The sequence below is a fragment of the Amphiura filiformis genome, chromosome 8 (genome assembly GCF_039555335.1).
Source record: "Amphiura filiformis chromosome 8, Afil_fr2py, whole genome shotgun sequence".
In the NCBI taxonomy this organism is placed as follows: Eukaryota; Metazoa; Echinodermata; class Ophiuroidea; order Amphilepidida; family Amphiuridae; genus Amphiura; species Amphiura filiformis.
Window position 1 is genome coordinate 44,701,128 of NC_092635.1, and position 13,747 is coordinate 44,714,874.

A 13,747-nucleotide genomic window follows, 5' to 3' on the forward strand; every position below is an offset into this window, starting at 1 on the left:
GTAATCATGGGCATCTAATGCGGATGCCAGTACTGGTATTCCAAAAGTCATGTAAATAACTTTAACTAATAAAAATAGGTATGATTTCGCACTATGATTGGTAAGCACCATGGATGATTTGTGGCTGCTGATTACTGTCGATATTGGTTAGGTAAAAGTTATCCTTCACGTGTAATTGATTTGTTTTGCTCGAGTTTGTGGTAATTAGGTTTCACTTAAAATGTATGGAACTTACTAGGGGTTAACTTTCTGACCTACTTGTCATAAGGATTAGCTAGTGTTTAAGACAGTTTCTACCACTGAATTCTATTAGTTTACCATCAAACTTTACTGATGTATGATCTACGCCTGGAAATTGAAGTTGGACATAGAAAATACATAATTCGCTTTAAAAAAAACCATGCAAGGTTTGAAGTTCATAAGACGAGTGGCATATAAATAGGAAATCTGGTTACCACTGGGCAGTGGTTGAGGAAATACAGACCAGAGATGAAGCCAGCCGTTGGCCAGCCAGCCACTGGGCACATGAGAGCATTGACTGAGAAGATACAAAATGTATACCACTTTTTGTAACACAAACAGACAAACTGCGAAGAGGAGTTTGTCACAACCCGCCCTAATTTTCTGTTATAAATGTCATATACTGTTATATTTGGCACTAATGTATAGCTATTGTTTTTTGTATTCAGTGACACCAAAATAAGTACAAACATTCCCCATATAATAGTACTATGACGTCATAATGTGAGCAGCTGAGCGCGCCCTCGCAAAATTGGCAAACTCTGGCTAAGTACAAAAGTATATGTAAAATATATTTTTTGTAAAGAATTATGCTATCATGCGATTTTACCGGATTTTCTCCAAAATATGAAAGAAATAACTATTTAAACCTAAGTCGATATATCTTTACAATAATTTTACAAGAACGAAACGAAAATCATGGATTTTACTGTAGAATCCTATGGTAAGCCTCACCCACCCCCTCATTTTTTTTATCGTCAGTCTTACCCCCGGGGTAAGAATTGTATCACTAACAGGAGCTCAAAGGATGGATCTACGATTAGCTTAAGTCGTTTGGGCGTAAACACACGCGAATTTTTGTGCAGGACGAAAACCTTGGGGATTGGTACAGCAGCCCCACGTAGTACTAGGGTTCAACGAAGACAAATGTTATGCATGTGAGAGGAAATATAGACAAAAATGATGAAACCATCTCTTTGTGTCGGATGAGCATGGTTAGAGCAATAGTCGGAACAAGTAGCTAGCCTCTGGACTCTGGTGGACACGGTTATATAACTTGTTGACCAGGGGCGCAATCAGGCTTTCGCTATGGTGGACATGGATAGATAATATGTTGACTAGGGGCGCAAGCAGCCTTTGGCCATGGGTGGACACGGTTATATAACTTGTTGACCAGCATGACCAGGGGCACAATCAGCCTTTGGCCATGAGTGGACATGGATAGATAATTTGTTGACCAGGGGCGCAAGCAGCCTTTGGCCATGGGTGGACACGGGTATGTAACTTGTTAACCAGCATGACCAGGGGCACAATCGGCCTTTGGCCATGAGTGGACATGGGTAGATAACTTGTTGACTAGGGGCGCAATGCAGCCTTTGGCCATGAATGGACATGGTTATATAACTTGTTGACCAGCATGATCAGGGGCGCAATCAGCCTTTAGCCATGGGTGGACATGGTTAGATAACAAGGTACAATCAAAAGCATATGAATTGAAGCCAGTTTTAACACAGGATATACGATTGAATGTCATGTTTCTATGTATATATACAATATCTCTATGTAAGAAAAAAAATCATTGGCACATCAGCTGTGCAATCACCTTCGCAGCCCTTTTTCACCCTTTTTAAAAGATGTGAACGTTGTTGTAATGTTGTAATATACTTATGTGCAGCTGGCTTAGCAAAAGGTCCATGAACTTATTATCTTTTGCATTTCCTGGCTTGAACATCAATTATGACAACTCGTGAGGAGTCTGGATTACGGAAAATAATTTTGTGGGCCCTTTTAAAGATTGTAATACACTGTGAACATGGTGAATGTAGCTTGGGAAAATGTCCTTGAACTTCCCGATTGAACTTTTTATATTTACTAAGGAATAATGCCCTTGCTTGACAGGCTTGGACATTAACTTCTTATAACTTTGAGGTTTCAGGACATGCGGAGAATACTTTTGTGGGTTCTCATTGGGGTCCTTAAAGAAATAAACTCCATTGTAAATACACTCTGTGAAGTTGACTCGGAAAAGGTCCTTGAACTTTATAACTTTACTGTGTATGTATTTGGGCTTGACAGACATGGACATCAACCTGTTACATCTTTTGAGGTTTTGGGACATGCGAGTAATACTTTTTTAAAGGTGGGTCAACTCCACTGTAATACACTCTGTGATGGTGATTTGGGAAAAGGTCTTTGTACTTTCCAACTTTATTGTGTATAGTATGTACTTGGGCTTGGCAGACTTGGACATCAACTTGTTACAACGTTTTAGATTTCTGGACATTCGAGCAAGACTTTTGTGGGTGGGTCCCTATTGGGGTCCTTATTTCACCCTTTTCAAGACGTGAACTCCATGCATTGTATAAAGGCATACACTCTGCAAAGGTGGATTGTGTAAAGTGTCCTTGAAATTTCCGTAAACACTACCTTACTCGACAGACTGGCACGTTAAATATACAACATTTGAGGTTTCTGAACATGCAGACAAGACTTTGTGGGTTTAAATATTGCCTGTATGTCTCCAGGTTAGACAATGTTAGACATAACTTGCTGAAGGACATGTCTCAAGTGAGAATATGTGTCTTAGTAAGAGAATAATGCTAATGTTCCGTGACCAAATCTTAGAACAAAGGTTTGAAAGTGACATGCCTGAAGGGTACTAAACAAATTTGACTTGGGCTGTCCTCTTCAAACTGCCAGGGGTCAATTAAGGTCAATTAAACAGTGGTAAAAATCATAAATTATCCCAATGCTTTTAAAAAGTATCCAAAAATTTGGGTACGGAACATTAGCACTCTTATCTTACTATCTTAGATTGTGCCTTCAGGCAACACCACACCTATATTTATATTTCTCATGAATATATTATAATGTTTGAAGACATTTCTAAACAGGCTTAGTTCAAGATCGACACTAGCTGAGACACAATGGGTACAGTGTTCTTTCATATTTTCTCTCCATTTTCCTTTATTTCCTATTTCCTCGGGCCACCAAAGAAACCACTGCTGTATACTGAAGCGGTCACTTCATATTCCTAATAACACACATGAACATAACTCAATATTTTACCACCATCACCGACTACACATGGTATCCACGCTTCATAGATTCGTGTCTGCAACGCACTTAATCCCAGACACATATGAAATCCAATATACACGGTTAATACCAATATCGGGTGTGACAATATTTTATGTGACAAATGCAAGTGTCAAGGCGTTGTTTGCAGTTATAACAATCGATCACCAACATTTGTATTTTACGTAAAATCGGCTTTGTTTTATAATCACCGACCTTGTCAATCATATTCAATTATTATATTATTTCAAAGTTCAATCACATGAATGATATTGAGTTTTTGACAGAAAACATGTTAAAGACATCATCAAAATGTTGTATTGGTGTGATGTTTGGTTATTATCGATAAAATCTGGATAGGTGTTTTCTAGCATGGTGTTAATCATAGTCGGTTGTCTCTCATGTTCCGGATTATAAAATAACAGCTTATTTAATTACATTAGTAATGCAACTGATTTAATTAATCGAACCATCAAAATTAGTTATGTAAAGGCTGGGTAGCCTGTCTAATTAACGAAACCCAACGTCCGGTGTTATACAATTTTATAAAAGTACACCTGTTTAAGAATGAACTTGGTTTTAATTTAATTATATTTATTTTTATTATTTAAAAGCGTGACCTGAGCCGCAAGTGAACAAGCTTTTGATTTAATTAATTACATCAAGTACATCACCTTTAGATGTACTGTTGCTTATATAATTTAATAACAAAACATGTTTGTTCTCAATGCGTGAAGCAGCGATTAGGAGCTTAAACAGTATTCTTAAAGCACGCTTAGAGATCTCCAAAGTGTATATAATTTCATTTTTAATTACGTCTGCGGCTTTACAATAACACAAGAGGGTTGTTAGAGTTAGCAATCGACACGCCTCAAACGAGTGCTCGTGATCAGTTATCCGTACGGTCGGTCAGTAATCTTGTCTCCCAGTAGGGTTTCATATCGGATCAACATGAAGAAGTAATATCTAAAAGAAATTCCTAACGGATCTTTAATACGTCAGTAGTTAATCATCTGAACGGTTTGATTGCGTATTTTAATATCAGGACAGAGGAAGAGTGCAAAAGATTGCATGTAAGGGATAAGAAGTTCGTAATTATTTGTACAATGGTATAAGTTTCGCGGAAAGAGAATTCGCATAATAATTATTTGCAGACTTTAACTCTCTCCGCGCGGGTGTCGACTGCAGACGACAAATTTCAAATTTAGTTTTGAAAAATTAAAAATTTCAAACTTTCATGACCATATTTGGAATCAGCATTAAAAATACATTAAAATGAGTACAAACAATCCTAGTATTGGTTCAGTGGTTTTTAAGATAGCTCTTGATATTTGAAGAAAATATTTTAAAACTTGGATTTTTTATGTTAAATCCTGTGGTTAGCACGCGAAGCATTAAAATACATCGTCTTCCCTAATGGCAGATGCAATATGGTACTACTCGGTACCTTTGTTCTACTCATTTGAATATCTTATTGGCACGGGTCAGCATATTACGCTATGTCAAATTGTTATTTTAATGAAATTTACATACAAAGCCTGTAATTGGTACTTAACATTTCAAGTCAGCATTGAGAAGGTTAGAATTAATCATTGAAATCAACTAAAACAATGAGATGATTATTATAAACAAGGATAGCCTTTTGTCAAGGAGAAATTACGTGATGTCTGAATGTTTGTGTGGGAGTACGTATAGGGACTGTATAATACTACGTCTATTGAACTAGAGTCAAAATATTTTTACGCGGAGATCCTGGTACCGGAAAACACACTTCAGTAAGCACACTTGTTTACTGACGTACCAGAAATCGGGACACACAATCACACATGATAATTAGATGCTTTGAATATTTTGTGGGGGTGTGTGTGTGGGGGGGGGGGTGGGGGTACATGTTGGAGGGTGCTTTGTATGTCCAGACGCAGATGTACTAGAGCAAAATAAGAAGACCTTATTAATTTTGTACATTTAATGAAGAGCGACTGAAATAAACATACCTTTCGAAGACCAATTAAATAAATATGTCGAATTTAAAGGCCAACTTTAAGGCTTTAACGTAATATAATTATTCACAGAGGAAATAAAACATCTAACGATTTTTTTCAACAAGTATTATTAAAGAAGAACCAAAAAGTATAAAGTAGACTGTAAAATTTTCAGAAGGCCTATTAATAATATTTTCAAAAAAACGATTTATATCCACATTAGTGCTATCATAATTTTGTCGCAAGCGGTATGTCAAAATCAGCACATAAACATTTTAACTCTCTCCACGCGGGTGTCGAATGCAGACGACAAATTTCAATTTTTGTTTTGAAAAAATTTAAAAAAAATTCAGAATTAGTAATTTTCATGACAATATTTGGAATCAGCATGAAAAGTGCATTTAAATGAGTACAAACAAGCCTAGTATTGGTTCAGTGGTTCTTAAGATAGCTCTTGATATTATGAAAAAATATCTCAAAATTTTGACTTTTTATGTTCAATCCTGTGGCTAGCACGCGAAGCATTAAAATGTAATTGGTGATTGCTGAATATATTTCAACACAGATGTTATTGGCAATCTTTGCTTACAATGATTTAATAAAATGCACCCATTAATGTGTATAGTGTCATGGGAGCAATCATAATCAAGACAATTGAATGCAATTAGAATTGTGCATTTTCTCTGCTTAAATTTTATAAGCAACCGAATAAAATCCATGTAAAGCTCTTTCATAAAAACATATCACCTTTTAGCTGTTACCGTACACTGCACCCACATGTTTTTCTATTCAGTGTCATTAATTACGTTGCCATAGATCTTTTTTTATGAAAACATTTCTTAACATGATTGGATCTGATTCTAAGCCAACGGCAACTTCTAAAATATCTAGCTACTATTTCTATCAAGCTACACTGGCAAATTTCATTTCTGTTATAGCTTCATTTAAATCATTTTTATGAGCAAATTGTGATATTTTTCATATTGTCTAATCTTATATGATTCCATATTATTATCTGGATATGAATTGTATTATATAGGCATATGGTTAAACAGGTTGAACAACCTGTATAAAAACCGTAGCAATATATTTTACTGGGTTTAGTACTTAGACACATTGTCTATACATGTAATATATTCTATATGCAGAAGAAAGAGAGAGATAAGATAAAGGGAGAATAAGATAGAGCAGGATGAGGGTAGGAGGGGAACAGGGATGGGGAGGGACAGATGATTTTGTACCAGTAGTTGGTTATACATTATCGAACTAGAAAATTTTGTGATCCCAAAAGCTTGTAACAATAAATTACAGATCCGGAATTGTCCTTAAAATATAATATAATACCACTAATTATCTGTTACACAGTTTTCAATGGGAAAATGACTAATTTCGGGTGGAATTTTCTCATATTCAAAACCCCCACAGTTAAACGCCACCAATATCAGGTAAAATTAGATGATTTAGATGCCAATGATCAAAAAACTCAACCTAGGTTGACCTGAGACTTTTCTTGTTTTAACGTATTGAGCCGTAAACACCTTAAAATGGCAATGCGCCCTCAAAGATGAAAGTTACAATAGGGCGAATATTTACTAAATACCGATGCCGTGCGGATGAATATTGGTAATTGAACAACAGAATTGTCATAATAAGAGAAAATATACCGTTTCGAAGCAACAAAACCCGAAATGTTCCTTTTTGCTATATAGCTTGGTCTATTTCAGTGATTTTTAAAGCAGTCTTTTCAGATGCCAGACAAACAAATAGTTCCTCGTCGTATTTACATGCATCGCCCAAGCCTATTAGCTCCTATTAGCATCGATATAGAATAATAACTAGATAACTAAAGGACCAATCACAGGACGAGCTAGCTGGCGGAATGGCGACCATGTGCTAATTAGGAGATTGTTGTTTATGTCCGTGACGTCATTTTTTTCCAAAAATTTTTGTGCCGAAAAATGACGAACAATTTCAGTTTTTTTTCCATTACTGTTATATTGTGAAAAACCATATAGCTGTGGAGTTAGTCCAATATGTTAGGAAAATATTCAAACCGAGGACACCATGTTGATACTGGCTAAATAAGCTGTATTTTCACTCGTAAGGGTGACTGTCACTGTTGCAATTTTGTCATTTTATTTTTCACAGACGAAATGAGAAGATTTGACCTTTTGAGGTCATTTAGTAGAAATGTTTACCAGTCGTTTTGATTTTCGTAACAAAAGTTCGCCCTTTGAAAAGTGAACTTCGACGTACGTGGTGCGAAACTTTCTTGCCACCACTTGCCAAGTTTTCTTACGGTGCTTCCCGAACTTTTTATCGTGTGGTTGATCAGTGCATGAGCGGTAATGACACACGGCACCAGGGCATTCGCTTAACTGGCTTGCCTATTAGTGATATCCATAATGTTGTAAAATAAAATAGTGCATTATCCATTGATTTTACATCACTACCTGCTTGTATTTTCGGAACTCGTTATTATAATATTTCTTATTATATTTTTCAGAATGAAAAAAGCCAGATCGTGACTACAAATGCCTGGATGCAGGTGGTGAGTATTTAAAATGACCAGACAATACACTGTATTTATTATCTTGAGAACTTTATGGCAAATTATGTTGTACAGTCCAGAATATTACTCACAGCTTAGACGGGTTGTCTTACACCTCCTCTAAAATGTGAGTAATATTCTGGACTTATACAGCATAATTCGACACTTGTAGAGCACTTTTACCAGTCGTAATAAATATTTTTCAAGAATAAATTGGCCTACGATACTTGGCTCATGGCTGCAGTAACCTTCGAGATTGTGTCCATACCGTATTAGTTTTTATTTTCCACTTGCAGAGTACGCCAAAACATAATATTGTTCACAGTTACAGATAAGGTTGTTACATTAAGATACCACATTAAAAAGATAAAAGAAGACGCTAACTGTTGCAGATTTTCGTAGTGTTCATTTCAAATGATTTCTTTATTTATTATAACTAGATATAGATGAAAATGATCGTTCGTAAAAAAATTATTTACATAAGTAATTCATTGAATACTTTGATCAGCTCATAATCGGCGGGAATTATTAGGCTTTTATCACTACGCCGAAAAGTAGACACACGTTAAGAGTGATATAGTTGATCTGCCTGGTCTATAATTTGCGTGCTAAAGAAAGTAGACAAAGTATAGGACTTCAATTAATAATTTATAATACTTCTGGCGCCTCCAAATAAAATATATTGATATTAATCCGCGATGTTATAAGGCCCGCCGATTACGAGCTGATCAAAGTAGAAACGTATTTAGCGGTTCTCGGCTGGGCGCGATACCTGGCTGATGGTGACTGTACCCACCAAGTTTCATGCCTATATGACAGTTTTACTAATTTGACCTCAGATTACCCCTGGTGACCCCAAAATGACCTTCCAAAAATTTGGCTCTAAATGTTGACTCTATCCACCAAGTTTCATGTCCATACGACAGTTTTTACTAATTTGACCTCAGACGACCCACGGGTGACCTCGAATGACCCCAAAATGACCTTCCAAATTTTGGCTCTAAATGTTGACTGTATCCACCAAGTTTCATGCCCATACGACAGTTTTCACTAATTTGACCTAAGATGACCCGTGGGTGACCTTGGATGACCCCAAAATGACCTTCCAAAATTTTGGCTCTAAATGTTGTCTGTACCCACTAAGTTTCATGCCCATATGACAGTTTTTAGTAATTTGACCTCAGATGACCCCTGGGAGGGGAGCCCAGGGTCAGATGACTTAATGAACATAAACTTTCTTGCAAAGACAGAACTACGCACCGAACGACCTACAACGGCTTCACGCGACAGTTTTTAGTAATTTGACCTCAGATGACCCCTGGGAGGGGGCCCCGGGGTCAGATGACTTAACGAACATAAACTTCTTCTTGCCGGGACAGAACTACACCCACCCACCAAGTTTGAGCCCCGTATGACCTACGGTGGCCTCACATTAGCAGTCACAGACAGACAGACAAACAGATCTACAGATCTACAGAGAATAGCGTATTATTATATAGATATTTACCTTATTATTTCAGGAATGGAAAGATATGTCCTTAGTCTGGAATGACACCATATATAAAGCCATACCAGCTGTACGAATACCGCCTACAAGGATCTGGCATCCAGATATTCTCATGTATAACAGGTAAGGATCCTGTATAAAGGAAACCGTTAAAATAGTAAATTCCCGAAATCCTTTGCAAATAAAACCGAAACTACGTCGAACGTACGCAGTGACGATATGCTCATTTACGTTGTTTCGGTTCCTTTCCAAAGGATTTTGGGTATGGATAATTAAAACAATATTTCCTATTGTTTTTTACCTGAAGTTGAAAATGCAAGTTTGGAATAATTTGGGGGGGGGGGGGATGATGTTGTGGATCACGAAATGGGCCTTAAATAGTTAAAAGTAAAGTAACATTTCAAGGGTTGGGACAAGATTGGCCCATCTGTATCGCTGCTCTATGCAACTTAAGTTTTTACCAAGTGCTCAAAATGACATATCTAACAATATAACATCTGGCAGCTATTGCAGACGAGGCCTTCTTGCCTTGAAACCCCAGCTAATGAAAAGTACTTTTGTTATAGCTGCTCTTTGTAATTTTTTTTAATACAAAGTGCTTAACATACCAAATCTACAATGTGACATATGATGGCAGCTATTGCAGATAAGACTCATTGGCGTAAAATCTCAATTTATCTCATGGCTGATGTGTTGTTATTTCAGCATTATTCATGACAACTAAAATCTGATTGAGGCAAAATGGGAAATATGAAATTATTTTCAATTTTTCATTCAGCGAATTCATTGATATTCATACACGCACCCCACCATGCTATAAAGTAACATATAAAATCGGGTTTCTTTCTGAAGGTCACTGATAGTTAATTATATACATGGATCCAAAATTCCGTTGATATTATAAAATTGCTTAACCAAATCTAAATTGACTCATTGCACCTGGATTTAAATACTTTTTATGTACCTATATTCTGTACCCACAAAATATAATCGTCATATTTTATAATACGAGTAGCAATTGCAACGAAATTGAAACATTCAATAATAGCTGCTCTAGGCCTGAATACTAGCAATACAATAAAATGTTGTTTGTTGTCTATATATGGTTCGTTTTCAGCGTCATTGTCGGGTTCATTCCCCGGGTTCATTCTCTAGCATATCATGCAAACTCAACAAAAGTAGCAGGGAATAGTGAAAAATATTGAATGAGCATTTCAGAAGAATGTATAAGAAGCGGAAAAAGTTATCAATAAGAATTCATCGTATGGATTTCTATTCGAACATTTTCTGAATATTACTTTAATTTTTTTTTAAATCGATTTTGTGTAACGTGATAGGTCACCATAATTTTGTGAAATGTGGCGAATCTATTGATGAGATAAAAAGTTAACGATCATACAGCACTAAATCTAAGTGTAGAATACAGGAAGTAAATCTGAATTAAAAAAAAACACCCCCTCATGAGATTTTTTTGTTTACCATGTTTTGTTTTGTTGGTGTTGTTTTTCTTTGGTTTATTAAGTTATGTGGGTGTGTGGGGGGTGTGTGGGGGTGTGCTCGCCAGCGGGTAGGTGGGGTGCTTGTGTGATGATGTGGGGTTATTGTGGGAGGGGTGAGTGTGAATGATTGTGTAAAACAGGAATAGTGATTGCCAACCCAAAAATTGGTATCAAATGTTTCAAATGTTTAGGGTTTCGTCTCCATACCAAAACATACACACACCCACCCCATGGATACCCCTCCCCACATACACACATATTACATACATCTGTCACTTACAGGTAATTAAATTTGGTAGTGTTACGTAATCCAGACAATTTTTGATTTCAAATTTAATCATTTAAAAATGATTTGAATTGGCACGTTACAATATTGCAAATTTAAGTAAAAGAAAAAAGATCAAAGCATTATTCGTAAATGCTACACTATAGTTTCAATATTACTGGGCACCTCAATACATTATTAATATTTTGTTCTTCCTGAATTTCTTTGCATGAGTGTATCAAATCCATTTAACAAGCATTTGCCATCCAAATTTCTTTGCATGACCGAAATGTTCATACTCTAATTTCATTGAACATATAAAAACACATTTGGGGAATACTTCAGGCGAAAACTAAATATAAGCATTACATATTAAAAGGTGATCTTCCATTGTCATAAATATATTAATTTCAATGTCTGATTGTCATGCTATTTTGGTGAGCAATACAATATAAAGTACTCTTGTGATAGATTAGTAAAGTTGGAAGATCGTGGCTTTTCGCTGCAGATAATAATCATTACGAGCACGATTTCTCTTGGAGTACTTTGTTTTGTAGATATCACACTATACGTAATTGTCTCGAGACATCAGGAAAACACAACACCAAAGCAATGATTAGACTCCGCATTGCCCTCCCGATCATGAGGACCATTTATTAAGCTATTTATGACCATTCAACAATTTTATATTCATATACATAAATATAATTGAGATAAATAATGATAAATAATGATAGATTTCATAATATAATAATAATATAATAATCATAGCACTTTCATAGCAGTTAAGACATAATATAAATAGTTATTTATCTTCCAATAAATATTATTAATAACACAATACAAGAATTATTGGAAAAATGTGTACAACAAGCCAACCATATAGGCTGGACATGCAAGAATTGACTTCTGTATCACATTTAACCAAATTTCATCTTAAGCAAATACAGATACCTCTTTGGATCAAACAGAGGATTGAATTGGAAAACAATATTTATAACGCAATTATTAAATAAACAGAAATCTCCAAAAGAAGAAACAATGCCAACTTTATCAATGAATTAAATCTTTAAATCCCTATATAAGCTGGTAATTATTGAAAAGTCAGCCAAAATTTACTATAAAAAACATATTAATAATGAAATAATCCACTGACCAAAACAATCAAGCCAAAAAGATACTTCAAATAAGCATAAATTACTCTACATAAAGCGTAGTAGAAAGTGGAGACAATCTACAGACAAGTTTCATCAGGTATTGACGAGACTCCATACAAAGCGCAGTAGAAAGTGGAGACAATCTACAGACGAGATTCTTCAGGATTTGAAGAAAATCCATAAAAAGCATACATTTCCTTTAAAAGCGTAGTAGAAAGTGGAGACAATCTACAGACAAGTTTCATCAGGTATTGACGAGACTCCATACAAAGCGTAGTAGAAAGTGGAGACAATCTACAGACGAGTCTCATCAGGTATTGACGAGACTCCATACAAAGCGTAGTAGAAAGTGGAGACAATCTACAGACAAGTTTCATCAGGTATTGACGAGACTCCATACAAAGCGTAGTAGAAAGTGGAGACAATCTACAGACGAGTCTCATCAGGTATTGACAAGATTCCATACAAAGCGTAGTAGAAAGTGGAGACAATCTATAGACGAGATTCTTCAGGATTTGAAGAAAATCCATAAAAGCATACATTTCCCTTTAAAAGCGTAGTAGAAAGTGGAGACAATCTACAGACAAGTTTCATCAGGTATTGACGAGACTCCATACAAAGCGTAGTAGAAAGTGGAGACAATCTACAGACGAGTCTCATCAGGTATTGACGAGACTCCATACAAAGCGTAGTAGAAAGTGGAGACAATCTACAGACAAGTTTCATCAGGTATTGACGAGACTCCATACAAAGCGTAGTAGAAAGTGGAGACAATCTACAGACAAGTTTCATCAGGTATTGACGAGACTCCATACAAAGCGTAGTAGAAAGTGGAGACAATCTACAGACAAGATTCTTCAGGATTTGAAGAACTCCATACAAAGCATTCATAAAGCCATCACAAAGCGTAGTAGAAAGTGGAGACAATCTACTGACGAGATTCTTCAGGATTTGAAGAAACTCCATACAAAGCATTTATTAAGCCAACACAAAGCGTAGTAGAAAGTGGAGACAATCTACAGACGAGATTCTTCAGGATTTGAAGAACTCCATACAAAGCATTCATAAAGCCATCACAAAGCGTAGTAGAAAGTGGAGACAATCTACTGACAAGATTCTTCAGGATTTGAAGAAAATTCCAGACAAAGCGGAGAGTAGCATAATTTGACATACTTTTATTGAAGCATCTTGGACAAATGAGATAACTGAATTACCCTTCCAGCTACTGGGAGGGTGGGTGGGATTTTTTGTTTTTTTTGATCGGAGGAGCAAATGCAAGTGGCTTACTAAGAAAGGTGTGAACACAACAAAAGAAATGGAATTAAAGCAGAGACCTGATTGGCTGCACCCCACTAAAGTGCCATCTGAATGGCCAAGAATCTGGGATTGTTGCTATAACAACACAACAACTCCTACATCATTCCAATACCATGACCCAAATCAATAGCATAAACTTTCAAGAGGACTT

At 36.1% G+C, this 13,747-nt stretch overlaps 1 protein-coding gene across 2 annotated transcripts in view; it reads left to right on the forward strand.

Moving 5' to 3' along the window:
- The window catches only part of LOC140159095 (neuronal acetylcholine receptor subunit alpha-7-like), a 133,307-nt gene that overhangs the window by 48,136 nt on the left and 71,424 nt on the right, over positions 1–13,747 (forward strand). For both annotated transcript variants that reach the window (XM_072182440.1, XM_072182441.1), the window contains 2 exons: positions 7,807–7,851; positions 9,372–9,481. In XM_072182440.1, the coding sequence (XP_072038541.1) occupies positions 7,807–7,851; positions 9,372–9,481 (155 nt within the window). The remainder of the gene's footprint in view (positions 1–7,806; positions 7,852–9,371; positions 9,482–13,747) is intronic.